Here is a 26,397-nt window from a genome sequence, read left to right as displayed (position 1 = left end):
TGCTGAGGTCGTTTAGCACAGCAAACCCCGGACTGGGTCTACAAACACCGCAAGAGCGTCCACCCTGCATGAGCCTCAGAGTACTACGAAGTAGTGCACCACCAGAAAATAGCTCGCGATCAACTACAAGGGAAAGGAACATGAATTGTATGCAGCCGCGCGTAGTCACCATCATCATAATTGATGGCATGTTTTTCAAGCATCCAAGTTCCTCGAAGCGCCATTTTCACTTGCGAGGTAACATGGCTTGCCACGTTGAGAAGCATCACATACAGAGCGAATATGCCTATAGTGGCTGTGAGCCTTTGGCCGGTATTATATGACTATCTCGTGAGATTATGGACAGTGTGCCCCTATGTCATAGATTATTCTGAAAATATCCAATACTTCACTGCCCGAGAGACGATATGAAAACAACCCAGGTTCCCACACTCCCAGACTATCCGAGGACGCAGACAACGACCGACGACGGATGATGGACGGCGGACGACGGGGGAGACTCGGCCGGCAGGTTCCGACGGCTGCATTGCCGGCGTATGGCCGGCGTGTGGCCGGCGTCTGTTCTTGGACCCGGCCAATTTTGCCTCAGGCCACAACATCAAACGCCGCGGCCCTTTCGGGCAGCGGGACTATCCCTGCCTTATCTTACCTCAGCGAAAATGTTTGTGCCTCCTGTCGACGGAATTCACCTAACCCACCACGCATCTGGCTCTTCAACGCTAAGGCATCCCAAGTGCGCCCGATCGCTCGGCCGACGGCTGATGGAGAATTTCGCTGTCTAAAAATTGTGTCCGACCACGTTCATGCGGCCTCCTACTCGACTCTGCAACTTGAATACCAATGCCAGTGCTACAGACTGAGCACTGGGAGTTGCGTCTGAATTAGGCTCTGTTTGGTGGGTGCCAGAACGGCATCTTGGAACCTTGAAAATATAGGACGAAAACCATGGACGGTCAGCCGGCAACCCCTCCCGACTCTGATGAAAGTTGAGCCACGGTTGCACGAATCCCTCCGCATCGCTACCGAAGTATGCAAGAACAAAACAGAACGTCCAAGTTGACTATCGCTGGCCCATCACGGACAATCCAAGAGTTGTCGAGCGACTGGTCGCGCCGTTGGCTAGCTCGCTTGTTGCATGCGTTTCGCAATTACAGCTTGTCTCACTTCTGATCCGATAAACGTCGAATGACCATCCGTAGGCTAGAGGCGCATCCGGAACAGGCACCAAGTGGTGCAAATGGCAGACGAAAAAGAAGCAAGCATCGTCAAGCGATGGTGGTGTGTGATGGATGATTGCCCAGTGTTGCGACTTGCAGCTCCGAATACCCCACGTATCCGCCGCTAATCGAGCCATAAATTTTGCAGCTGGCCGCCCAGTGTGGGTGGGTGGTACAGACATTGCATAGCATGGCATGACACCGGCACGGCAGGGTGTGCGGCCAATGCATGCGACCACCGGTTTAGAGCCAAGGAAGGCAGGCTGCATGTTGCGAAATCCGAATGGCAGGATATTTCTGTAGGGGGAAAAAAGACCAAAGATTAGGAAAGGAAAGACATGAAATGAAATACCCACGGCACCAACGTCAGCTACTATACATCGGGATGTTGAACGTTTCGGATCTTATCCGTAATGCGAATGACGGTGATTGCTGGATGTGGCATTCATGTTGAATTTGACCTCACCGACACTCACCGAGAAAATATTCGAAGGCGTCATGTCATGCCTCACGCTCTGCAATCCGAGTGCCAAGTACCGAGTCACCCTCCTCCACATTCAGCAGCCATTTTAGCAGTTCCGCACGCGTCGGCGATAATTATACACTGGCACTAACAAGGCAGGTACAGGTTCTTCCAGTCTTCACACGTCGTCAAATTCACCCTCGTTTCCATCTTGCTCGGCGGAGACCAGACCAGACGATCCACCACAGATACAACCCTCATCCTCACAACCTGACCCTGACCCTGACCATGTCCAAGACGGTTGAACTCCCCTCCCCTTAACCATCTTAGCACATTTATTTACCCTTACCCTTTCATACCCCCCCAATCCAACCCAGCCAACCCTAGGTCTCGATCCGCCCTTACTTTCGCCTCAAGCTTAGCTGGTCTCACCTCACCAAATGGAATATCTCCAGTGTCCCCAAACCCCCTCCCCCAATCTGCACGCCCCGACGTGCTGACTGCGTGCCCACGCCCAGCTGGCTGCGAGCTCTCCGTCACCCGCACGCCAGTGGCCACACCCTCTCACACCCACCCCTGTACTTGCGCCGTGTGCCACCATACTTGAGTGCCACGGCGCAACTGCAGGCTGCACCGCTGCATCTCACGATGATTGCCCTTTTTGCCTTTTCCGCAACAGCGAACCCTGACTGGCCATCATGCCCAATGCCTTCCCGTACCATCCCATATCACCGTCCCATCTCGTCCCATACCTTCCGATTCCCTTCGCTGCTATCCCGAATTTGCGGATATTTCTGCTGGATGAGTCGCGAACGTGGAATACATGCAGTCGTACCGCCCGTTATCGACTCTTGCACTGATCAGCATTGCGTTGGTTGTCGTCGTCCTTGATTAGCAACGTGCTCATGTTATGCCCATCTCATCGCGACATTTGTCCACGATAACGTGCTAACCTAACGTCGGGCTACGTCCCGCGGCTGGAGGTCATGGAGCCCACTTGCAGAGCGCTCCCAACTGCAGACGAGCCACCATCTACTTGTCAAAGATCTTTCGACAAATCGGCGGGTGGTGGCCGAACTTCACATAAGATCTCTCAGTATACTCGGCCATTCGGCTTCGGCGAGAGCCAAGCTGGGGAATTCTCTTCAAAGTTGGACATGGTTTGCACAGGGAGACAAAGACATAATGCCATCCAGAAAGAAACGCGCCCAGTCGGCCGTCACACACCAGTACTCAGATGAGTCAAATCTTCCTCGCTCGCAAGTTGCCAGGTGTTGCAAGGCTGCGCGGGGGAGAGGCGCCAAAAGCTGCGATTGAGAGGTTAGGTGAGTTGCCTTTACATAGCTACTTTAGGTATCTATGTAAAGTGACAGGACGAAAGCCGTGACATGGGCCGTCATGGCAGCTAAGGTACGCCTCCATTCTCTACTGCGGTATCAGGCCAAAGTTTTAGCCCTTGTACAGGTAGCTGTGGCTCAAGCAGACCAGGTGCGGTACATCGATCGCAGGCGAAAGACCGGCCACTCAGCAGTTATTCCAGAGCTTCCCGTGGGACCGTCAGTCCCCACGATACGTGGCTTGGGCTAATACTTACCCATAACACCATAGTACTTACCTAGGTGCCTTAGACGAATGGCGGAGACATGTATACTAAGGTACCTACCTACCTACCTACCCACCTTACTAGGCTGACCTACATGCGATGCAAGTACCTACGGATAGGTAAGATATACCACCTAGGTATGGAGAGTTGCACCCCACTACAACGCCCCACTCCGAGCACTAACACCAAGTGGAGCTGAGCCGCCCTTGCCCCTGCCCCGGTCGGTGTCCTGCCGCAACCCTGAGTCGCCGCTGGCTGGGTACCCACGTACCCACGCACCACCCAGATTGAAACTTCCCTCTGGAAGGAAATCAAGCGCCACATGGGAGTGGACGGTACGGACCCACGTCTCGAGCCAGCTCACCCCCAAAAACAACCAGCCGCACAGACCTGATGCTTTGGCAGGGTATCCGTCTCCCCGTAGGTACTCTTTACCAGGAGCTCCATTGCCCCTGCCGGTACCAGAATCGACGCTAGTGGCTTGACTTCAGCCCACACCAAATAAGGCACCCTCAGCAAGTCTTTCTGCATGTACCTGTCGACCCGCATGTGATGTAGAGTCGCTCCGCCGGCTACTTCGTAAGGTACCTTGGCGTGCGCCTGGTCCCACCTCAAGCGGGCACAGAGCAGTTCCTCCCCCAGGGGCCAGGGCAGGCGGCTCCCCGTCTCTGACCCAGTGTAGTGTGGTCTCTGCCTCTTGTTCTTTGCCTGTGCGCCTAGCCGGGACACACACACACACACACACATACGCGCTCACATTGGACACACACACACACGCACACCTCACCTGGCCTGGGCTGTCTCCTCTTTCCACTCGCCAGCCTCTTCAGGTCCTCTCTTTCCTTCCTCCTTGCCTAACCTGCACTTTTTCTTCTCCTTCTCTCTTTTTTCCCGTCTCCGCCGTGACAACCTCGACGCGCGCGCGCTGCATCATCGGCATCCTCAATCGATCATCATCAACATCCCTTTCAGCACGCGCCTCTCCTGAAGGCATTGGTGTCCGTATTGGCATCGCGCATCCACTTGCGTCTCCCTGACTGGACGGCTTTGCCGCCTCTTGCTGTTGCTGTCGCTGGCAGCCAGAAAACCCCCCCAAGACCTTGCCTTAGGTAACGCGCCTTTTCTCCTGCACCCGCAACGCAGAAGGGGGCCCATTGCGGCGACGCCCAAATTTTCCGAGCTTCGACCACCAAGTACCACATATCGTCACCAGACTGATCATCTTCTTCGTCGACGCCCGATCGCCGGTTGCTAGCTTTCATCTTCAACAGCATCCACACCTGACATCAAACATCGCCGACCTTCGCCCGGCCGACAAATATATACGCCGTTTTCATCGAGACGTATTCTAAACAACAATCGCAGCCATGTCCATGTATCCGCATCGCGCCATGGGCGCGGTGCCCCCCAACAACTCTGCCCGCCTCAACGAGCTGCTCGAACAGATCAGGACCGAGTTCGATTCGCAGATGCGCACCACCGAGGGCTATGAGCATCAAAGTGAGAGACGCGCCCGACGCCTCCATCAACGCTAGCACACTAACTGTGTTTATAGTCCAGGCCCAGGTTCAAGAGATGCAGCTTGTGAGGGAAAAGGTGTACGCGATGGAGCAAGCCCAGATGAACCTGAAGCAAAAGTACGTCACTCGATGCCACCATTCCAGGCGTAAGCCTACAGAATACTTACCATCGAGTTCCCAACAGATATGAGGAAGAAATCGCGATGCTCCGCCGCCAGCTCGAGGGAGCTCGTGGAAACGCGCCTCCCAGCATCGGCGGGCCTCCTCCCCATGCCGGCCCGTCGCAACAGCCTCCTTCCATTGCCCCCGGCAACGGTCTTTTCAACGGCATCATGACCGGCGGCGGTCAGGGCCAGTTGGCCCCTCCTCCCCCTCCTCCGCCCCAGGACCAGCAGATGGGCCCGCAGCACCAGATGGCCCAGGGCCCTCCAGGACTCCCCGTCCCGCCCCCTCCCCCTCCTCCGCAGTCGCAGCAGCCTCCTTTCCAGCAATATCCTCCCCAAGGCCCCGTATCCAACGGTCTTGCATCTCAGCCTCCCCAGAGCACCGCATCTCCGGGTCCCGGCAGACGGGGTATCGGCAGACCTCCTGCCGCCGTTGGGCCCGCTACTCCCCAGATCAACACCCCAATCCCTTTCCCAGCCGCGACCCAGTCGCCTCAGGTCAGCCATCCGACGCCTGATCACGCCCGCATGGGGGGCCCTCATGCTCCCCCGGTGGGAAACGCCCTGGGTGATCTTGACCCGGATCGCCTGCCCCCTCACTCCAAGAAATCGGGTCACGACTGGTTCGTAATCTTCAACCAGCATGTTCCTCGTATGTTGGACGTTGACCTGGTCCACACTCTGGGCCATGAGTCTGTTGTTTGCTGCGTGCGCTTCAGTCACGACGGTAAATACGTGGCCACCGGATGCAACCGATCCGCCCAGATCTACGACGTTCAGACTGGAGAAAAGTTATGTGTCCTCCAGGACGACAGCGTTGATATCACCGGCGATCTATACATCAGGAGCGTCTGCTTCAGCCCAGACGGCAAGTATCTTGCCACCGGAGCCGAGGACAAGTTGATCAGAGTAAGTCGATTGAGTGTGGCGGCCATTAAATGTCTTTCTTGAAGCTGACAACCTCTCGTAGGTTTGGGACATTCAATCCCGACAGATTCGCAACACCTTCTCTGGCCATGAGCAAGATATTTACTCCCTAGACTTCGCGCGCGATGGCCGCACGATCGCATCCGGCAGTGGAGACAGAACCGTCCGTCTGTGGGATATCGAGCAAGGCACCAACACTCTCACCCTCACTATTGAGGACGGTGTCACCACTGTTGCCATCTCTCCCGACACCAAATACGTCGCTGCTGGCTCACTCGACAAGAGCGTTCGCGTCTGGGACATTCACCAGGGCTACCTGCTTGAGCGCCTGGAGGGCCCTGATGGACACAAGGATAGTGTCTACAGCGTAGCATTCTCTCCCAATGGCAGAGACCTCGTCAGCGGTAGTCTCGACAAGACGATCAAGATGTGGGAGCTCAGCACCCCCCGTGGTTTGCCGAACCCTGGTCCCAAGGGCGGACGGTGCGTCAAGACCTTCGAGGGTCACAGAGTGAGTACCACTATCACATGTCCTTTGCATCGTGCTCTAGCTAACAATTTCAGGACTTCGTCCTTTCTGTTGCTCTTACTCCTGACGCTGCTTGGGTCATGTCTGGTTCCAAGGACCGTGGTGTGCAATTCTGGGATCCACGTACGGGAGCTACCCAACTCATGCTCCAGGGCCACAAGAACTCGGTCATTTCAGTTGCGCCTAGCCCAACTGGTGGCTACTTCGCTACTGGCTCGGGTGACATGCGGGCGCGTATCTGGTCTTACCGCAGCGTTCAGTAAACAGCTGGACGGCGAGTGAAGACATGAGAGATGGAGGTTTGTCGGACGAATATGTATACCAATAGCCGTTGTAGTGGATGTGGTTCTTAGTCAAGGATCTGAGGCGGAAATTGTCCCTACCAGTGTCTTGGGATAAACTCAGTCAAAGACAAATAGGACGGTAAGGGCGCATGGGTAGTGATACGTCGGAATCTCGCAGCAACTAGCCGTCGCTAATGACAGAATTGAAGATTTGAGTATTGATTCTTGTAGCAAGGGACAGGAATTACATGAGTGAACTGAACAAGTCCGAGAATTCATCCCCCTTTTTCGATTTCTTCTTTGGCTTTTTCTCAATTTTTTTGTCCTTTAAAGATCTCATGGGGCCAGCATTCTCTACCGGCGAAACCACCTTGCGCTTTTTCTCCTTCGCAGCCTCCTTTCCTCCCGGCCTTAGGGTAGACTGGGGCTTTGTAGCCAACTGGAGCTGATCTCGGGAAATGGCTATGCCAAAATCTACAGGACCAGATGCTGCCTTCGTGTCTTTGGCCAACGCGGCTGTCGGCTGGGCTGCTGACAACGCGGCAGGCGGCTCGTGGCGACCCTCTTCAACGCAATCGGGGACTAAAGACGCGACTGCAGAGTTTATGCTGGCCAAAACACCAAGGAGGACCAAGCCCAAGGCAGCGTGTTGATTGTCCGCTGTAAGTTGCGTGAAGGCTCTGGTACTTATTAGTTTCGAGCAAACGAGGGCGGAGGCGCATTAGCTTACAAGAATGATGATGGTATGATTTGGTCAATCAGTGTTTCTACTCTGGTGGAGACGTCTCCGTCTAGATCATGTTTGTGCTTGGAAGTTTTTTGCTTCTGCATCCTGTGACCCTGGGCCTGGGCATGTTGGATGCGAAGGACGAGAGCGTCATGGAGTCGCTTGACGGCGCGACGCAAGAGGTCGAACTGGATCCACCAGCGAGCGACGTGATGCTGATTCTTGTTGCGATGGTTGAAGCTGTCGAGGATGTGCAGGACCGGGATCAGGGCTCCTGTGATGAGTTCGTCGGATTTGCCACCGGTAGATGATGTGTCCATGACGGTGCCGTTTAGTACAACGTCAATCTTCGCGCAGCGAGCGTGTTTCTTTCTTCACGTTTTTGCACAAAATTCTATCCGTCTTTGGTGGCTGCGAAAAGCCGATGGGCGAGCTGAACTGACAGCGTCCGTGCAGCCGTACGTACCCAAGCTATTGGACAGGGGCTCAAGAAGACATAGTTGGTTTGCGTCAGTCAGGTGTGGGTTTGGGTTGGTAAGGGACCTCCCGGGTTGAATTGTGGAAAGCCCAAGTTTTCTTGCATGGTAGTCAATCTCTGAAAACCCCCCAGTCAGCTAATGTACGTTGAGAGCCGCATGTATGAATTGTCTTTCACTGTAGTCCTTGGATGCTGCAACTTCCTGCCCGCTTTTCCCTAATATGGTGCTTTTCCCAAAGACGCATCGCCTTGAGCTCGTCATCAAGGCTAACTCACCGGATGTATTCCACGCACCAAAATGGGATTCGAGTTAGTAAGTTATGGACAGGCAAGAAGCGGTGGTTTGAAAGTGAGGACCGTGCGACGGGGCCGCCCGCGGTTGAGAAAGACGGTCTCTGAAGATCGATTTCGCGTCATGGAGTTCAAGTTGCGACATATCTGGGCTGCTACAACGACAACGACGCTTAACATTCGCCCAGTCAGAGAGGCTCGAGCCATTCGCAGCAGATGGAAGTAAGCTTTACAGGCGGAGAGTAGCGCGACTGACCGTCCGTGATGATCAGAAGCTACAGAATAATCCCTCAGTCTCTAGCTACTTGAGGGAAGAGTTGATCAAGGCGACGTCCTCAGCCAGAGTTGGGAGAGACTTTCGAGTCGGCGATGGCATCAAATGGCCACTGACTGCATGAACATGTCTCAGTCATCGGATGGCATGCATGTCAGGTGGGAGTGCTTATGCAAGTAGCGGTGAGTGGTAAAGTACGAGGAAGTTCCCTCTTGCTTTTACCCGAGGTATCAGTGGAAACTGAAGTGCTGGCGCTAAGGGTCCGCACCGTGAGCCAGCACAGCGCCACATCATGTCCAAGCAGTGTCCACAGTACCTACAGCCTCCGGGGGAGGGGGGCAAAAGTGGAAAGGCCGAGTCAAGTGACAAAAGCAAGCAATGGCAATGATGCATCAGGCGGGTGGACAGAGGAACAGCCGGCCGCTGAGGTCGAGGCAACGGTGGTGCGGCAGACTACCTAGGAAGGCAAGGTGCCCTAGAGGGTAGGCATGCAGCTAGAGAGGTGGAGCTGGGGTGAGTTCTACCTTCCGCTCGAGAGGCCCTGCAAAAAGCCTGCAATGGCCCTGCACGTCGCAAAGCTGACGGAGGGCATTGTCCAACCAGAGGAGTTGGCGCGATAAGACAGCCAACTTTTGACGTTGCAACCCGCGTCATAAAAAATAAAAATAAAATAAAAACCAAGATACCAGCTGACGTTCCAGATACTGCGATGCCTCAGTATGCTGCCCACCTCCACAGGTTGGTTCGATTCCGTAACGTAATGATCTTGATCTGCGAGACATCATCGTCCCCTCCCCTTGGGAGATAGGTCGATAGTAGCGGAACAGGCACAAGATAATGGGAGATTCGGCACGGTCCAATGATCAGAGAAGCACAAAGAACTGAACCTAATCTTCCCATGTAGTCCAGAGCGCATCATACCAAGAAACACCACCACATGGCACGACTACCCACGGACGGGCATTGCACCGTGGTCCATCCGATTCGATTTTGTTATAGCTGCAGCTTCTCCCCATCCCGCCTTCTCAGCACACAGACTTGGCAAGAAATCCATCGACTTCCTGGGTTGTCCCGGGGTCTTCGCTCTCCCACCCTCGGAATCGCTTGGCACCGAGCATGGATAAGTTTTTTGTCGATTCTCTCGACTTCTGCGCAACCCTATTTCGGCCTTCTTTTGCCTTCCTCGACCGACCTTTCCCCCTCTTCCTAGGGACCCGACGAGGCTAAACACGCAAGAAACTCCTTCAAAATCGAGACTTCGGGCATCCCGTCTCCTCACCACGCGACGTAACCTCAACTGTTACCTCTGTAGTCCGCCCCTCATCCACTCGACGTGGAGCAGCCAGTTGGAACATCATCCGTTACTTGCGACAACCTGGCTCCGAACGCCCACTACACTAGCACCATCTCAATCTCCCGCGACTCGTCTCCACTTGGACCGCCAGGGGTGGTGGAAGGCAGATTTGCGAGCTATCGATACACGCTTGTGCCCATTGTGTAGCCAAGGCAAAGGCAGTGCGTCGTCCTAGTGTGCTATATACACGTCTGAACGTCCGCGCTGGCGAAGAAAAAAAAAAACCCCCCCGAATCGCGCCTGAAGAAAGGTCTCGTTTCTTCTCTGCGCGCCTCTCCCGTCTTCGCGTCCTCATCGGTGCCAATCCTTCAGAGAATCCAAGTTCGCGCCTGTTGCGTTGTCTTGCACCTGACGACGGCTCTCCATGTCCTCCCGGAACCCATCGACGTGGGACGAGTACGAACGGGGTGCTTCTCCCCAGCGCTCCGTGAGTATCGACTCCAACGCTGTCACTGAAGACCAGTCGCTTCTTGGCGACGATGAGGAGAATGCCTACGGAGGGGGTCACCACGGCCTGCGTCGTCGAAGGTAAGTTTCTTTTATTCATCATCTTTATTATTTGGGAGCATCTTCGTCGTTCGCTGCCGGATGGTATGTTTAATCTCGTGCTGCCTTCCCCGCTAACTCCCCGCTTCAAGGTCATCTGTAACGCGACACCTCGCCGCCATCACCGATATTGGCGGCGTCAACAGTATTCGCTCCTTCACCCGCAGTTGGGCGCGTGCGGCTGGCTTTGCCGAAGTCATTCCCCAGAGGCCCTCCTTCGTCTTCGCACCCGACCAGGCACCGATTGCCTCCTCGTCAGCAGAAGCTCTCGACTATTCCCGTAGCCTTGTCGAGCCCGAGTCCCACCCGAGAACCTCGCTATTGAGACAGCATCTAGAAGCCACTCCCGAAAATGGAGCCGGCTCTTCTCACGACAATGACTCTTCCGCGTCTGTCGTCGTCGACGAATCTTCTCCAGCCGATTTCCGCGACAGGGAGCACAAAGCTGTCGATGCTGACATGTCGGGGGCTGTCTACGGGTCGAGCTTTGGCAGCGGCCGCCGGCCGTCGCAGTCAATTTTTGCAGTTGCTCCTCATCTGGCAACACCGCCTCTGTTCGGGAGTTATGGGTCGTACCGGACCTATGGCACGATATCCGACGTTGACGCGCCGTCAATGGCTCAGGCCGGCGAGCTGTGGCGCCAGCAACAGCAAGAGGGTGGAAATGTGCCCGATGGTGAACACCCTCAAATCTTGGTAAAGGAGGTTGAGCAGGATGGCAAGATTGTCCTCACTGTGGAGGGTCAGTCTACGCTACCTCAGACCATCTTCAACTCGATCAAGTAAGAGAATCCTCGGTGTTGAAAGTCAGCAAGACAAGGTCTAACGTTCAGCGCAGCGTTCTCATTGGGGTCGGTCTCCTGAGTCTCCCCATGGGTATCAAGTATGCTGGTTGGATTTGCGGCATGGTCGTTCTGGCGGGCTCCGCTGCCGTGACGGCCTACACCGCGAAACTCCTCGCCAAGTGCATGGATCTGGATGCCAGCTTGATCACATTCTCTGATCTAGCCTACATCTCGTACGGTCGCAATGCCCGTATTGCTACGAGTATTTTGTTCACCATGGAGTTGCTAGCTGCATGTGTGGCCCTCATTGTGCTGTTCGCCGACTCTCTGGTTCTCCTGTTCCCGGGTTTCTTGAGCGTAAATATGTGGAAGATTATCTGCTCCGTGGTCATGATCCCTCTCAACTTCCTGCCTTTGAGACTGCTTAGTTTCACCAGCGTGATTGGCATTCTGTGCTGTTTCAGTAGTAAGTGACGCTTTTTCCCCTCCTTATCGTGCAAGAGCTGCTCGATTAACTTGCTGCAGTCGTATTGATCCTGGTCGTTGACGGACTCATCAAGCCAAATACACCTGGCTCTCTGATTGAACCTGCTACGACGTATCTTTTTCCGGCGAACTGGGGCACCTTACCCCTGAGTTTTGGCCTGCTCATGAGCCCTTGGGGCGGTCACAGCGTGTTTCCCAACGTGAGTCTATGCTAATCTCCAGTTTGGTAGCAGCAATCTAACGTCGAGGTCACAGATTTACAGAGATATGCGCCATCCTCACAAATATCCCAGGGCTGTCAAGACGGTCTTCTCGTCTGTGGTAAGTAATGTATCCTTTGATCGTCTCCGGTCCTGCACAAGAACTGACCGCCGAATTACTAGTACCTCCTGGACGCCTTCACGGCCGTGGTTGGTCTCCTCATGTACGGCGACAATGTCATGGACGAAATCACTGCGAACATCCTCCAAACCAGCGGGTATCCTCGTGCCCTCAACTTCTTGCTATGCATGTTCATCGCCATTATCCCTCTTACCAAGATTCCGCTCAACGCGCGACCCATCATCTCTACTCTAGAGGTATTGACGGGCATCCACCAGCAGGCCGTCTCTGACAACCAGGCCATGGTAGGTCGGTCGGCGACATTCCGTGGGGTGATGAAGATTGCCGTCCGAGTTGTCACTATCTTCGTCTTCCTGGTCATCTCCATCGTATTCCCGGCCTTTGACAGCATAATGGCATTCATGGGCAGTGCTTTGTGCTTCACGATCTGTGTGCTGTAAGTGGAGCTTCGTGTTTATTCATCTTCAGCCAGCCCTTTCTCTGACACTTCAAAGCTTGCCTCTGGCTTTCTACGTCAAATTATTCGACAAGGAGATCTCAGCCAGGGAGAGGTTACTGTGTTACGTTCTCATGACCATCTCGACGGTGTTGTCGGTTGTGGGTACCGTATGGGCTTTCCTTCCCAAGAGCCTCATAGGCGCGGAGTAGGAACCTAGAGCTTGTTACGTTTGGCTTGACATGCAGATCTGGCGTCCCATCTGTCGACTTGTCATTGCATGGCGCTGGTGGCATCTGGTTGTAGCACTGCATGCCGCGTGTTTCTGCGTTTTGTTTGGTATAGCTATGCGATGCTTGCTGCGTGTTTGGGATTCGGCATAGATTGCATATGGAAGTGAGGGATACCGTATATATACACGAATACATGCTGAACTTGATTCAGATTTGACTTCCATTGCTGTACGTCACCCAGTATCTGAAGCTAGTACTGACGCGACGTGCGAGTGACTTGAGGTCCAGATCTGGGCAAGCGATAACTCCCTGCGTTTGCTGTAGTCTCTTGCAAAGTGTACACGAAGAAAACATTAGCCTGTCCGTAAGGTCAGTCGTCGTCGGGCGCATATTCGAGCGTAGACTCCCCTACAACTTGAAAAATGTTCGGCCTGATCAAATGCGTGATTCAAAACAAGGGCCACTTCCTTGCCAATAACCACTCAAGCTGTCTATCTTATGGCCACCTTAACCACCTTCTTACGTGGACTTCCAAGCTTGCTTAAAGCAAAGCCTGCAACGAGCTCAAAGAAGTAGGAGGAATAGCGGAGGTCGAGAGACATGGCAGAGACGAACGAGCATAGAGACAAGAGCAAGGCCTTAACAGCAAGAGGACGTGGGTGGTCTTTTCTACGTCTTGGGAGAGGCTGCAACGAAGTCTTCTGGAACAGCTATCGGGGCGGCCCTAGTAAGAGAGCCTTGTGCTGGGACACACGCACCATTCGAGTCTTGTAGTATCCTTCCCCGGTTCTTCAGGTCCACAACCTCATGAACAAGGTCTCCTTGGCAACACGATGTCAGAACAGGAGTGAAGAGTGTTTCAGCAAATGGATGGCCGGCAGCCAGGGCTTCAAGAACTCCCGTCTCGGTGAACTCGGGCTGGTACATCCTTGATGGAGACTTTTTATTGATTTCGCACCACGCACCAGTCTCGTATACGTACGTCTGTCAGCATTGCTACATCCCCCCTCCCTTTCATAACTTCTCCATCTCCTTCTGGGTAAGATGGATATTCATGCTTCCGAGTCCATCTGTGGGCTCCGGTATCTGCTCGTCAAGGCAATCGTCAACACGGTTTTTTAAGTGTCGTCCTTGCCAGCCGCGTTCGTCATCTGCGCTAACTAAGGCTGGTCGCACACCCCCTTCACCTTCTAGATTTCGCGTCGGGTATAGTAGCATAGTATGTAGCGTTGTTGTCAGAACAGATTCATGGTGGAACCTCGAGAGGTCTGCCTTGCCCAGCAGTCCTCATTGCACATGGAGTACGCAGTGTGAACGAGATTCTTCGTTGCTTAGTATTCAGGAAGGTATGACAGCGTAGCAACGCGTCGAGAGTTGAACTAAATGTCACCCTGCTCTTGTCTATTTCCTTTTTCTTTTGCGTTCGTTACAACACGACTTGTCAAACTGATAACCGTCCTGCCCCCGTCAAGACAGAAGACAGATATTAGAGCATTCGCTCAACCAATGTACGTCATGTTGTGACATGTCACGGGCACTGCGAATCGGCAAACGTGATTGAGTGGGTAACTTCTGGTATTGTTCATTAATCTGGAGATATCTAATACACAGAAAGCGAGTTGAGTTCATCATCCAAACAGGTTCTAGACTCGATGCCGGAGACCACCAGACCGTCACGGCCAGATAGCCAAAGGACCCGACAATGCCCCTGTAGGACTAACCCAACCACAAGAGGTGACCGACCCGCCTAGGAATGCGCTTCCTGCCAGCCACCAACCCACTCGACGTCTGCGAGATCAGTGCGCTTCTCCCGGCGCCAGTAATTCCAATCTCTGCCCTTGTTCCAAGGGCATTCCCTAGCCTTTTCCTTGGGCGATTTGTTGTGGTGATTGTTGTGATTTGCATTGTGATCCCAAACTCCCGCTGCATACGAATTGTATCCCAGCCCAATAGTACGTTGTTGTCGAGCAAAATCGCCAGACATCTTGGTCGTCGTCGAGCTCGAATACTTTCTCCGAGCAGCCCCTAGCTTGGCCCACTTGTCATTCTCCACTCGCTTAGGTGGAGATTGACGAGTAGGCAGCATGACCCTCGATTTCGGCGGAGATGCTTCCTGGAAGAAGAAGCCATCGGCCGCAAGGTCGCTGTCGATGTCATTGTGAATCTTGTGATTGTCGTGGTGCGAGCGCTGCGGTGTGGTGGCAATGGGCGTAGCATCGACAGTCTCAGAGTCGTCGATCTCGTCCATCTTGCTGTCACGACTCCAGGTCCTCGAGTTGAGCTCCTGCAGGGACTGCATCTGCCTGTTGCGCTCGGCCTCCTCTTCCTCCTCATCCTCATCCCACATATCACTCCAGCTCTTGGAAACGGCGTCCTTACGGCCGAACACCAAGGACATCGAAGACAAGTTGCCTTTAGGCTTGGCCATGGTGATGGGCAGAGATCCAGCCATGGGCGAGACCTTAGGAATGGGTCGTGGCGCAGTCTTCATGGGGCGTCCGATGTGAAGTGACTTCATTGACGCTCCAAGGCTCGAGTCAAGCATGGAAGAAATGGAAGGTGTTTGCGCAGAGCTAAACCAGTCGGATGTTTCTCCAGACTTGGAGAACAAATCCTCGGAGTAGCTCTCGTCATCGGGGATGGCACTGAGCTGACGAATTGGCTGGGGAGGGGTCGCATGCAGAGCCTTGGCCCAGGGGAAGGCACCCTGGTCAATCTGAGGGCTCTGAATGGAAGGGGTGCGCAGAGGCTCGCGGTTCGCACTGGCCATAACATGACGGTTGGCCGAGCAGAAGTCGTCAACATCCTCCTCGGTTGTGGTGAAGCTGATGACACGCTGGAGAGCAGCGCGAGCACCGACCAGTGACCTCTTCCTAGGGTCCAAGTTCATGCACTGGACAATGACCTCATAGGTGTCCTGGGACATGGACGGGAAAACGTCGAAGAGCGACTGCTTGTCCCGAGAGAAGTCAAGGAAAAGGGGGTCCGCCTCGGTTGGAGTGGTGAAGGGGTTGCGAGAAAAAAGAATGTTGAGAAGGCAAATACCGATGGCCCAGATGTCGGCCTGGGCAGGGGAGTAACCAGCACCAGCAGAATCAAACTGCTCTGGAGCCATGTAACGATCACTGCCCACAGTGGTTTCCAGAGTCCAGTTCTCGGTAGTCGCCAGCCCAAAGTCTCCGAGCTTCATGGCACCAGACTGAGTCAAGAAGATATTCTCAGGCTTGATGTCACGGTGGTAGACACCGTTGGCGTGGATGTAGGCAACCGCATCCACGAGCTGTAGCATGAATTGCCGGACGTGTTCGGTCTCAAGAGGTCCGCGACCATTCCGGATAGCTTCATACAGGTCACCCTGGGGACAGAACTCAAGGACGATGTAAAGATGAGCCTCGGTCTCGAAGGAGCGGAGAAGGTTGACAATGTTGGGGTGAGCGAGTCGGCCGTGAAGGGCAAGCTCCTCAGACTTCTCGTCGATGGCGAAGTCGAGGCCGGCATCATCAGCAGCAGCCTTCTTGGTTAGGCACTTGATGGCAACGGTTTCGCTGGTGTGCATGTCCTTGGCCATAAAGACCATGCCGAAGGAGCCATGGTTGAGGGGAGAAATGGTCTTATACCGACCATCGAGCAACACGCCATTTTGAAAGTCGTCTCTCAAGCATGCCATGTCGAAAAGAGGAAAGATGGGAGTAAAGGGTATCCGAACAAAGAAACAACGAGGTGACGAAGAACGATACAGCCGTGAAGCAAGCTTTTCCCCGCTCGATGAGTCGTTGGTTGCTGGGAGGAAGGCGGAATCGAATGCGGTCGAGTTGTCGAGGGTGAGGTGTTGTCGATGAGGTTGCCCGAGGAAGGAGGCAAGATGTGGTGTTGCCAAAAGAATATACAGATATGGAAGAACAAATCTAACAGGAAACAACGCGGTTTCTAACTCCTATTCGTACGTATCAGAGGCTCATTGATGGGTATTTTTTTCGGCTGTTGTCGGACAAATGAAAGCGAAGGTCTGTTGATGGTTGTTGATGGTGTTGTTTGGTCGTTATGCAAGATGGGACGTCGGCAAGTCCGGGAAAAGGCAAAGACAGTTTCGTTATGAGGACATTGAAGTAAAGCAAGTATTGTGAGTAAAAGGAGAGAATGATGCCCGGAGGTTAAGAAGTGGCTCGCGAGATCGGCGCTGGGAGGCTGATACGCAAGAACGAAGCGAAGCTACCGGGTCCTAGTCAAGAGGAGACGGTGGGGAGCGGAGGCGAGTTGGCACCGGTTGAGCAGGTTATGCGTATCGGAATGCTAACTCTTTGGAAGGCACGAAGGCCGATAGATGTGGTCGTTGATGGCCGTGGGTAGAGTCGTCGAAATGTGTATCGCAACGGCTTGCAAGCAAGCTAACTACCGATGTCGGCAACAGTGGTGGCTACGGCAGCATTCGAGCGTTTAGAGCGTGTGTGAGAGAACGAGTCGGGTGAAGGGATCGTTCGAGTCGAAGACGAGATGAATGGTCAAGGGGACCAAGCTCCTTTTTGATTGAGGGGAAGGAGTAGGTGTCACGAGAGCAGGGTGACGAGGGTGGGGAGGAGGAGTGAGTCAAAGGACACGGGTGTGAGTCGGTGTTGGATGACGGCGATGGTTGTGGAGTCGAAGTCCTGAAGGCCTCTCTTCTCTTTATCTCTTCAAGTCGATGATTGACAGATTGATATAATGGTCAAGTCGTCGGCTGAGATGGTGGATTGTGTGATTGCTTGCGGTTATGACTCGCGGGTGATGTTGGATTGATACGGGGGAATTGCGAGTGCCGTGATAAGGGGTCGGCCGAGTAGAAGGGAGGAGGTTTTGAGGCGGATGAGGAGATGGGTAGCTGAGGAAGCAAGCAAGGAGAGAAGGAGAGGCCGTGAACGACGATGTAGATTGCTGACGGATGGGTAGGAGAGTGACACAAGGCCAGGTGGTGAAGGGGGAGGGAGTATTAGAGTAAAGTAGGTAAGTGCAGGATGTACGGTAAGGCAGGCAGAGAGTAAGGCAGGACTAAGGAAAGGGTGGGCAGGGAAAGGTGCGTGTGTGAGCGAAAGACAGTCAGAGAAGCAGATGGAGGTGAGAAGACGTTGGGGGAAGGATTGGACACAGAGAAGAGAAGAGAGAGAGAGAGAGCGAGCTAGCGGCGAGAGAGAGAGAGAGAGAGAGAGCAAGAGGCAGAGCCAGAGCAGGCCCCGGGGTCGTGGGTGAGTGGGTGGGTGGGAGCCAGGCGAGATTGGGACAGTGAGTTTGCCAGTGTCTCTCGCTGATCAGGTACACTTTGGAGTAGAGATACTTTGCACACGTGCAGTGGATTGCGCGGTCCCCAGGTATCTTCGGATGACGGGGGAGACGGACAGAGAAGGCGGTAAAAGAGAGGTAGCCAGTGGGAAAGCATGGCGTACTTGGAATGGACCGGGGGGGAAGGGTACTAGTAGGTAGAGTAGGCAGTGACCGGGGTCCAGTACCGGGATATGGCCATGATGGCGCTATGAGGCCAGGTGGGAACTCAGGCCGCTTGACCAACTTGCAGACAGGGCAGACAGACAGCCAGCCTTCCAGTACTGGGCCTGCAATGCATGCACTCACTCACTCCCTGCTCGCCCATGACAACTCTCTGTCGCCTTGTCGCCATCCACGCCATTCTCCTGCAGGAGACAGCTGGTTGACTGTGTTTTGCTTCTGGATGGACTGGCAGCAGGAGGGACGCGATGCTACGCCAGACCGACAAACCAAATCAAACCAGCCCAGCCTTCGCAAAATGCAAAGATGAAGGCTGTTGCAATGCACACACACACACACACACACACGGTGCAGAGTTGTGAACCTTCTATCCGTAAGGCCTGCCACCCTCATCAGCCCAGACGCCCCACCTCCTGTCTCTCAGTGGCCTGTTTTGTTTCTCGCCTGTTCGCCGTCCTCCGTTTGCTTCCGTTTGGAGACCTGAGGGTGTGCACTGTGACACTAGCCCAACAATGCGATGGCCGACTTGCGTGTACCAAGCATGGCGGTGACATAACGGAACGCCATGTAGGCTGCCGCACTGACGGGGCCAAGGTCCAAAGACCAAAGACGACGGACGACGGTCGACGGACCAGCTGTGTGGCAGACGGTGAAAACTGCCAGGCCCGGTGACACAGATTGTTATCTACGCAGTACGTAGGATGTAGATACTTATCCCTAGCGGCCTCTCTCCCTCCGTATGCTGCCCGTTGGCCCCGTCATAATCTCGGGTCCCGCAACTGACACTGCTCAGGTGCCTTGTTGATGAAGCGAAAGCTGGGAGTTGCCTTGTCTGCAACGAGATAGAGTCATATTGGGAATGGGGCAATGAGGTAACTCCAGTGTCCACGCCGAGGCTCGCGGTCGATAGGTGGATACTGGACAGTTTGCCGTGTTGCGGTACCCGCTTCGGCGGTTTGCGACCACGCTTCTGCTTCCACGTTACTCATCCTCGTCTTTCCCGGCGCGAGTCGGGTGAGGTGAGTGAGTCGTGGCAGTCCGGTGCGGTGCCTCTGGTTGAATTGCCCGAATTGATTGATCAGTCGGCATGGATTACGGACGGAATGAGCGAGCACGACATCCCTCACTGGATCGATCACCCGCCCATGGCCCTTATTCCATCAGCTTCCATGACATGCCATCAGTTTCCATGGCAGACGCAATCAATGGCTCAGCCCGAGATACCAACCACTGTCTGTCGACTTTGTCATGGGCTGGTCGCTCCTGCGTAGTTGTTGTGTAGATTCATGTCAACAGAGCCGACATATCAACATCAACGATACGGATACGGCACCTGCAACAACAATAACAACAGTCCAAGAACGCAGCGGGCGGAGAGGGGGTGCAGTCAACTCAATCAACCCAGAGCCAATCACCAACGGGCGAGCATGATGGGCTATGACGAATGCAGATATCGAGATACGCGGCGCGACCAGCGCGTCCAAGCGGGACTTGGGGTATCTTGCAAACCACATGGAAATGACCGAGGAGACAGTGCGACAGGGCCAACATAGTTCAGTGTTTGGGAGCACCCTGCGAGCTGCATGAATGAGCGAATGGCTGGCAACCTTCTCGACTGGGGGCTACGTTGACGCAGGGTGGGGGAGCTACGAAGCCGTTCGGCCTTCGCTGACTGGCTGCAAGGGACCGTCTGGGGTTAAACACCATTGCATCTCGCTGCCTCTGTGTCTTCTGTACCGTGGGTATCTTATGTATCGTACCTTACCTTAAGCAAAGCTCGCAGTGGCGGAAGTTCAAACACGTACCGGTAGATAGCATATAACTCGGAAGCCCGTTACATGACCCAGGGTATGTGCATCTCATTAGAACGTCCACTGTCCCGTTGAAAGGGCCACGTTCCGTTAAAGGTGCCCAGGTGCTTGTCGGCCCCCTGGGAATACCTAGTTGCGCAGCTCCAATCATGCTAGACTGCCAAAAACATATCACGTTGTTTACAAAAGGTAACGTAAAGTGGCCGCCGTGGCTGGTTGGCGCAGCTGTCCGACCGGCTGCACAGCCGGCCACCTACCGCCGTGGACATGAGCGAGTACCTTACACTGCCGTACACTAGGTATTACACCTTCGTCCTTGACAGCCATTTGGATAGCCCAGCCCTTTGAAGGCCCCGCTTCGCTGCGTTGCTAGTTGCCACACCGCCAGGTACGTGGCCAGCAGGTACATGGCAGCGGCAAGCAAGCTCCAACATCGACATGGCGGCCGCGTATCCAACTCCGACAGCTCGTGCCGCTGCTCCTCCTGCTGCCATCCAACAGTTCTTCGTCGCGTGCCGCACTGCCTGATGCTCGTGCACGCCCGATTCGAGTCGCTTGCTGCGGCGGGAAGCGCGCAACCAAACGACACTCCAAGCATCCCACCACCAAGAAACCGATCGGCCGGCCGAGCCAGCCATCGACCTAACGCCCAGCGCCGTCTCTTCGCAATTTTGAGAAGCAATTCGTTCACGGACACGAGCGGGAGCGCGTCACGTATTATGCACGGGTGCTACCTTACTGTGCTTGTCTTGGTGTGGAACGGGGTCAGCACTGTATCCTCTTCTGTCCCACGTTTTTTGATTGTTATGGAGACGCCGAAACTTGGGAAAAGGGGTCCTTCTCGATTTGTTCAGTCCTCTGACTCTTTTTGGTCCTCCATCAAGATAAACTGGCCAGAGGACCCTCTGCAAGTCCAGCTATCGGATCTCGGATACCACCTTACCTTACATAACCCGGTCTGCTTACCTACGCTGGGTAATGAGGAACCAATAACCCGTCTTCTAAAGATGCCTAGTTAGGGGGGATCAGACGGGATTGCAGGTATGGACCCCATTACGGCTTAGCTACCAAAGATAGAGTGGCAACGGCCCCTCCCTCGGGTCCCAGAATTCGTGAAGCAATTCCTGGATCATGGCTGAAGAACATCGTCATTCGTGCCATGTGTCCTCAACTGTCCTCTTCGGCGGGCTGCACTGCTTGAACAACATGTCGGGAGGTTCCCAGAAAGCATTGCACAAGAATAGCGTTCAATTATGTCAAGTCTATTGCTGATCTGTCACTCGGTCATGCCTTCGACGGGGAGCAGAGGACGTGACTAAACTCAGCCGGGGAGGTGGATTGGGCCCCGATAAGGGAGAGAGTTGGATTAGATTGAAGCTGGTTGCCGTTTTCCTTCCCACATTGCGATCTGACTTCCTGGACCGTTCGAGACTCGGGCCGTGGGGTAGCAAGGGGGTCAGGTCCGTCGTCACTCGTCAGTTGTACACCGTTAGCATCCCCGTTTCTCAACGTCTCCCGCTTCACTTCGAGATGGTCGACCCCGGCACAGTTCCGTCCCAGGAGATTGCACGGAGAAGCCACGCAGGCGAGGAACGTCAGAGCTGTGGTTGCTGGCACTGGCACTGGCAGACCTGCAGCTGAGTGCCTGGTCTGCTGTTTACCTCACACAATGTCTCGACTGGATTCCTTGGGTTTCTGTTTCACTTGCTCACCTGGCGGTTGTCTCATTGGCTGGCCCTCGCTGCACTCCTTTCTACCTGCAGATGGGCAGAAGTGTAATTCCCTTGTCTCCCCGAAATCGACATCGCGACGCTGTCCCTATCGCGGCAGTACATAGTAAGCAGTAGGTACAAAACAGGAGCAGTACATCCCTGGGCCTTGGTATGAGGGAGCAGATCAGCATCCACGAATCCCCCGGATTCCTGGTGAGGTCGACCCAAGGGCCAACGCATCCAAGCGCACTCCGTCCGTGATCCTTCTCCATGGATGTTCCGGCATCAGACGAAAGCTGGCGAGAGCCCCGCTTTTCACCCCAGTCTGACGCTGGAATTGCGTGCCTCTCGCCCTCGCCACGGACGGTGATGAGATACCGCTTCTTGCACAGGCACTAGTATTTGTAGAAGCATGGGATCACGTATCGTCACGTCGCTGTGCAATTGAAGCCCGATAAGCTGAAGCTCAATGTTTGTGAAGTCGTATACTTCACATGCCTCATCTTATCTTCGTACGCATCCCCTATCTAAGATGACGCGAAGCTACTTCGCAGTGACATAGCTTCGTGATCTTCACTGTATGTGTGCAGTGCGTTAATTACTATAGAACGACAGAACACCGTGCCTGTACGATATCAGCGCCAATCCCACTCAGGCGTCTACGTTTGTGCCAAGGCAACGTCGTAGTGTTGTCTCTTCCTCCGACCCCGAGACTTCAACGTCAAACCTTCGTCCGATGATTGAACGCTGATCTGACCCCTCCATAGTGCCTCCAAACGAGCTGCTTTGCTCCGACAGCTGCTGAATGGCGCCCGTAACGTTGGCTTGGCCGCCTATGACCGTAATCGAGGGTGTTTCAGACATTGCGCCCTTCGTCATCCCCATGAACCCAAATTGGCTCACAGATTGCAGACAACGCGAAACCCCGCAGCCGTACGCTGTAGTTCACAACGTTCTATCTAGCCGATCAATACAAGGCGAAGACTGACACATGCCGTCAGCTCATCCACTCGAGGTCATCTGCTTCCGTGTCGCCTACCTCAGCTACACACAGCTACACGCCGGACAAGAGGGAGCTCCGACCGAAGGCGGGGAAATAAGATGAGCAAAGGCGTCATTCGGTGCGTTCGATATTGCCTTGTCTGCATCAGTCGTCGCCGTTCCTGTCCACCCTTTCCTCATAGTTTCGGTACCGCCAGTCCGTCTCCCCGTCGGATTCTAGTCGTGTGACCGGCTGGCGGGGAGGAAGTAAAATCCGGGCGGAGTGGCGACTCGGCCTCCGGGAGACGGTCCCGTCAGCAACGTGCTGTGTGCTTATCCGTAGTCTGTACGCAGACGATTGGTCCTGTCTTGTCTTGACTTGACCAAGAGGCAAGCACGCAAATAGAGCAACGGCTGATGCTTCTCCGATATTCAAGTTCCCTCATGTCTCATCTTGCAACGCTGCACCTGAACTGGCTCAATTAGCGCGAAGCTGTTGTGGGTTGCCGGCTAAATGCTGGCGTTTTGCTGGCGTTTTGCTTTTTGGAGGTTGGGTGTGGTATGTATGGCCATTCGTTCCCAGCTAGCGTCGAGCTCCCCGTTGTTCCTCGTCTCCTCAGATACCTACCTAGGTAGTGAACAAACATCGGCGCATGTTGTGCTGCAGTCGGGTACGCTGATCACGGCAAGTTTAGCGACAATAGCGTCGCGCGTGAAGCAGGATCTGTGGAGGAGCGGCGGCAAAGTTACCTACTCCCCTGACCAGGCATTTCTGCAGCGGGCAGCCTGCAGCTCCCCCTGCCCTGGGCTCCCTTCGTTCCGCAGCGTTATCGGGGTGGCGGCAGCGGGACAGCGGCGATAAAAGACCATGTGGACAGCCGGGTCCGCAATGCTGCCTGCCGGGCACATTCCAAAGTGACGCCTCCGTGTCCGACACCTCAACTATGTAAGTGACTCAGTGGGTGAGTGAGTGATAGCTGAGCTCGTGGTGTCCTCCGTCGTGTTGTGGCCGTTCGCCCAACGCCTCTCGGCGAGACACGTCGACGTTATCGGTCGAGTGGATCTATCTCTATTGATCAAGACAAGATGGGAGGCGAGAAACAAAGGGTTTCAACAGCTCGTGGCTACCAGTATCTTGCCCATACCAAGTGCATACAAGTGGTTGGCAAGTGCATGAAAACACGCAAAATTGCTACCGTCAATTGGCTTACAACAACTACCTTGGACTTGTGACTAGGCATGGCAGACTATCGGCGGTGGACCACGATGGCGTGGCTTTTCTCTGGCTTATGGCGCCTTGCTGCGCATCGAAATTGGTCCCAGGTACTGACAACACCTGAGTGGCTGACGGATGCGTCCTCACCGGTAAGGTATCTACCTTAGGTACCCGTGCGCACCGCCTAACTAAGGCACCTTGTGGTCCGTCGGTGGCCAGTTGTTAGCGTCTTCTTCTTCTTCTTTCGCTTCTGGCGCTTCCTTTGAGTCACCGCCGCCGTTCTCTGCCCTTCCTTGGGGCCTGCCGACGGACTCGTGACAGCTCCCGTCGCCGGTTCCCTTTCCGGCTCCCGTGCCGAATCCGTCCGGGCTTTCAAGGGCCCAGCCCGTCCAACACTCGGTCCTCCCGCAACGTGTTTTCAATGCGATCGTGGTGTTGTCGTTGTCGTTGTTATTGTTGCTTTCGCCAACGGACGGGCTCACCGCTGGTTCATCTAGCCTTAAGCTGTCTTGACATGCTGCTGCTATTGGGCCTACCGGAGAACGTTTGTGTAACTCTTTGGCGCTTTATTCGTCGACCCCACCCCACCTTCGTACAGCTCCGTCGCAGTCGCACACACACACCACGACAGCTGCAACCCAACCTACCTACGACGCTGCATCCTTTTTCCCGGGCCTTCTTGAATTCCGGTTTGGCTTGACCGCCTTCTTCGCAATTTCCCGCCGTCCAACCTCATGCATGAACCAGTGTCAGCTTGGTCAAATCAGCTGCAGGACATACCAACTCACAACGAGCGAGACCTCGCTGAAGGGTTTTATTTCACCCTTCTCGCGTTCCTCTGACATTTCGCGCGTCGCGTCCCGGTCCTCACCGTCTCACCTCTATCCGTATTTCTTCTCACCTGGTCACCGCCACTACCGACACAAAAACACCCGACGCACATCGTGCCTGAACAGCCCACCATGGCACCGAAACTCGGCAGTGTCAAGGTCGTGCTGCTTGACATCGGTGAGCCTTCATCTCCCCGCATCCACACACTTCTCGGAGCTGGATGGATTTGTTTTGTAGTTGATAAGAGAACTCACGCTGATTTGAACCAATCGCCCGCATTGCAGAAGGGACCGTGTGCCCCATTTCTTTTGTCAAAGATGTCTTGGTATGATTGTCTTGCCCGCGCAGCCACTTCCACCTCCCAACCCTGGTTCTGTCGGGTCCCGGGTGACACCCCGATTATGCTCTCCGCCGCCCGCTTGCGTTCTCCTACCACGGAGGTCGCTTGTCCATTCCTGCCGGATCACCGTGCGCATAGACCCGTGGCGGCACAATCCCTGCGTCCCGTACTGACACTTCATCCTCCCCATAGTTCCCCTATGCTGTCAACGTTCTGCCGGCCACCTTAGACAAGCAGTGGGACAGCCCTGGCTTTTCTCACTACCGGAACGCTTTCCCTGATGATTGCGTGTCTGACCGTTCCGCTTTCGAGGCTCACTTCCGGGACCTCGTCAGCCGCGATGTCAAGATTTCTTACCTCAAGGCTCTTCAAGGCTACCTCTGGAAGGAGGGCTACAAATCTGGCGAGATCAAGGCACCCCTCTTCAAAGATGTCCCTGGGCGTCTTCTATCGTGGAAAAACGCCGGTTTGCGCTTGGTTATCTACTCATCCGGCTCTGTTCCTGCGCAGAAACTCTTCTTTGCCCACACAGATGCACAGCCGTCGGACTTGACACCCCTCATTTCTGGCTGGTTCGACACTGTTAACGCCGGCCTCAAAACCGAGTCTAGCAGCTACACCAATATCTTATCCAACTTTCAAGATACCAAGGCTGACGAGTGGCTGTTCCTCAGCGACAATCCACGTGAAGTCTCAGCCGCCATTGCGGCAGGAATGCAAAGCATACCCGTCGTCCGCCCGGGCAACGCACCTTTGCCGGCTGATATGAATCCTCAGCCAATCAGGGACTTCAGAGAGCTGGAGGATCTTAGATCAACGTAATAACAATCGCTTGATGATTTCGGGTTGCAAATGTTCCTGCTAAACGCTGTAGCTCGATCGGGAGGGTCGGTTTGGAGTGCCTCGAATATAGTCTGCATCCGGCGAACATCACCTTCAGCTTTCCCGTCTCCGTCCAAATCTTGTTCCTGCTCTCCTTTATTCTAACCCATACGAAGACCGTTCCAGGCGACCCCCTCCAACTCTTTACAGCACCAGTACCACAACTTTGTGTAGCCACAACGACGCCAGTCGGAGCCCAGCCCAGACATTTGGTTTAGTGCTGAACTCTGGGCCAAGCGAGCAAGGACACAACGAATCAAGTATATAAATCCAGGTGCTAAATGCCCAAATACTTGCTACACACCCAGCTTCATCTCTCACGGTAACGAAATGAACAGTCCGACCACATTCAATTAGAGCTCGCAAGCAACACTCGAGCCATCTCTTCAGGACTAGCGGCCAGGTGCTCTACCGATCGGTCGGTTCTCCGAGCCATCCGCTACCTCTTCACGGTACATTGTTGATGCCGGTGATGAGAACGTAGAGCGGCGGA

General features: G+C 54.5%; 5 protein-coding genes across 5 annotated transcripts; 3 read left to right on the top strand and 2 right to left on the bottom strand.

Moving 5' to 3' along the window:
- Positions 1 to 4,650: 4,650 nt before the first annotated feature.
- Positions 4,651 to 6,686, top strand: GCG54_00006574 (Transcriptional repressor rco-1; the record flags this gene model as incomplete). Its single annotated transcript, XM_045406573.1, has 5 exons — positions 4,651 to 4,783; positions 4,839 to 4,920; positions 4,988 to 5,876; positions 5,938 to 6,405; positions 6,459 to 6,686. 5 exons carry the CDS (start codon positions 4,651 to 4,653, stop codon positions 6,684 to 6,686), a joined length of 1,800 nt encoding a protein of 599 aa, XP_045269825.1.
- A 265-nt stretch (positions 6,687 to 6,951) lies between these two features.
- On the bottom strand, positions 6,952 to 7,754 carry GCG54_00006573 (uncharacterized protein; the record flags this gene model as incomplete). The annotated part of the gene is made up of 2 exons (XM_045406572.1): positions 6,952 to 7,387; positions 7,438 to 7,754. The coding sequence occupies 2 exons, from the start codon at positions 7,752 to 7,754 to the stop codon at positions 6,952 to 6,954; spliced, it is 753 nt and encodes a 250-aa protein (XP_045269824.1).
- A 2,441-nt stretch (positions 7,755 to 10,195) lies between these two features.
- On the top strand, positions 10,196 to 12,638 carry GCG54_00006572 (Vacuolar amino acid transporter 1; the record flags this gene model as incomplete). Its single annotated transcript, XM_045406571.1, has 7 exons — positions 10,196 to 10,359; positions 10,470 to 11,159; positions 11,216 to 11,628; positions 11,688 to 11,848; positions 11,904 to 11,969; positions 12,032 to 12,426; positions 12,485 to 12,638. The coding sequence occupies 7 exons, from the start codon at positions 10,196 to 10,198 to the stop codon at positions 12,636 to 12,638; spliced, it is 2,043 nt and encodes a 680-aa protein (XP_045269823.1).
- A 1,768-nt stretch (positions 12,639 to 14,406) lies between these two features.
- Positions 14,407 to 16,326, bottom strand: GCG54_00006571 (Serine/threonine-protein kinase ksp1; the record flags this gene model as incomplete). Its single annotated transcript, XM_045406570.1, has 1 exon — positions 14,407 to 16,326. One exon carries the CDS (start codon positions 16,324 to 16,326, stop codon positions 14,407 to 14,409), a length of 1,920 nt encoding a protein of 639 aa, XP_045269822.1.
- An 8,487-nt stretch (positions 16,327 to 24,813) lies between these two features.
- Positions 24,814 to 25,844, top strand: GCG54_00006570 (Enolase-phosphatase E1; the record flags this gene model as incomplete). Its single annotated transcript, XM_045406569.1, has 3 exons — positions 24,814 to 24,859; positions 24,967 to 25,007; positions 25,215 to 25,844. The coding sequence occupies 3 exons, from the start codon at positions 24,814 to 24,816 to the stop codon at positions 25,842 to 25,844; spliced, it is 717 nt and encodes a 238-aa protein (XP_045269821.1).
- Positions 25,845 to 26,397: the final 553 nt, after the last annotated feature.

Source organism: Colletotrichum gloeosporioides (assembly GCF_011800055.1).
Source record: "Colletotrichum gloeosporioides strain Lc1 chromosome Unknown consensus_10, whole genome shotgun sequence".
Taxonomy (NCBI): Eukaryota; Fungi; Ascomycota; class Sordariomycetes; order Glomerellales; family Glomerellaceae; genus Colletotrichum; species Colletotrichum gloeosporioides.
The sequence above is the reverse complement of the archived record's forward strand: the minus strand, read 5'-3'. Positions and strand labels throughout refer to the sequence as shown.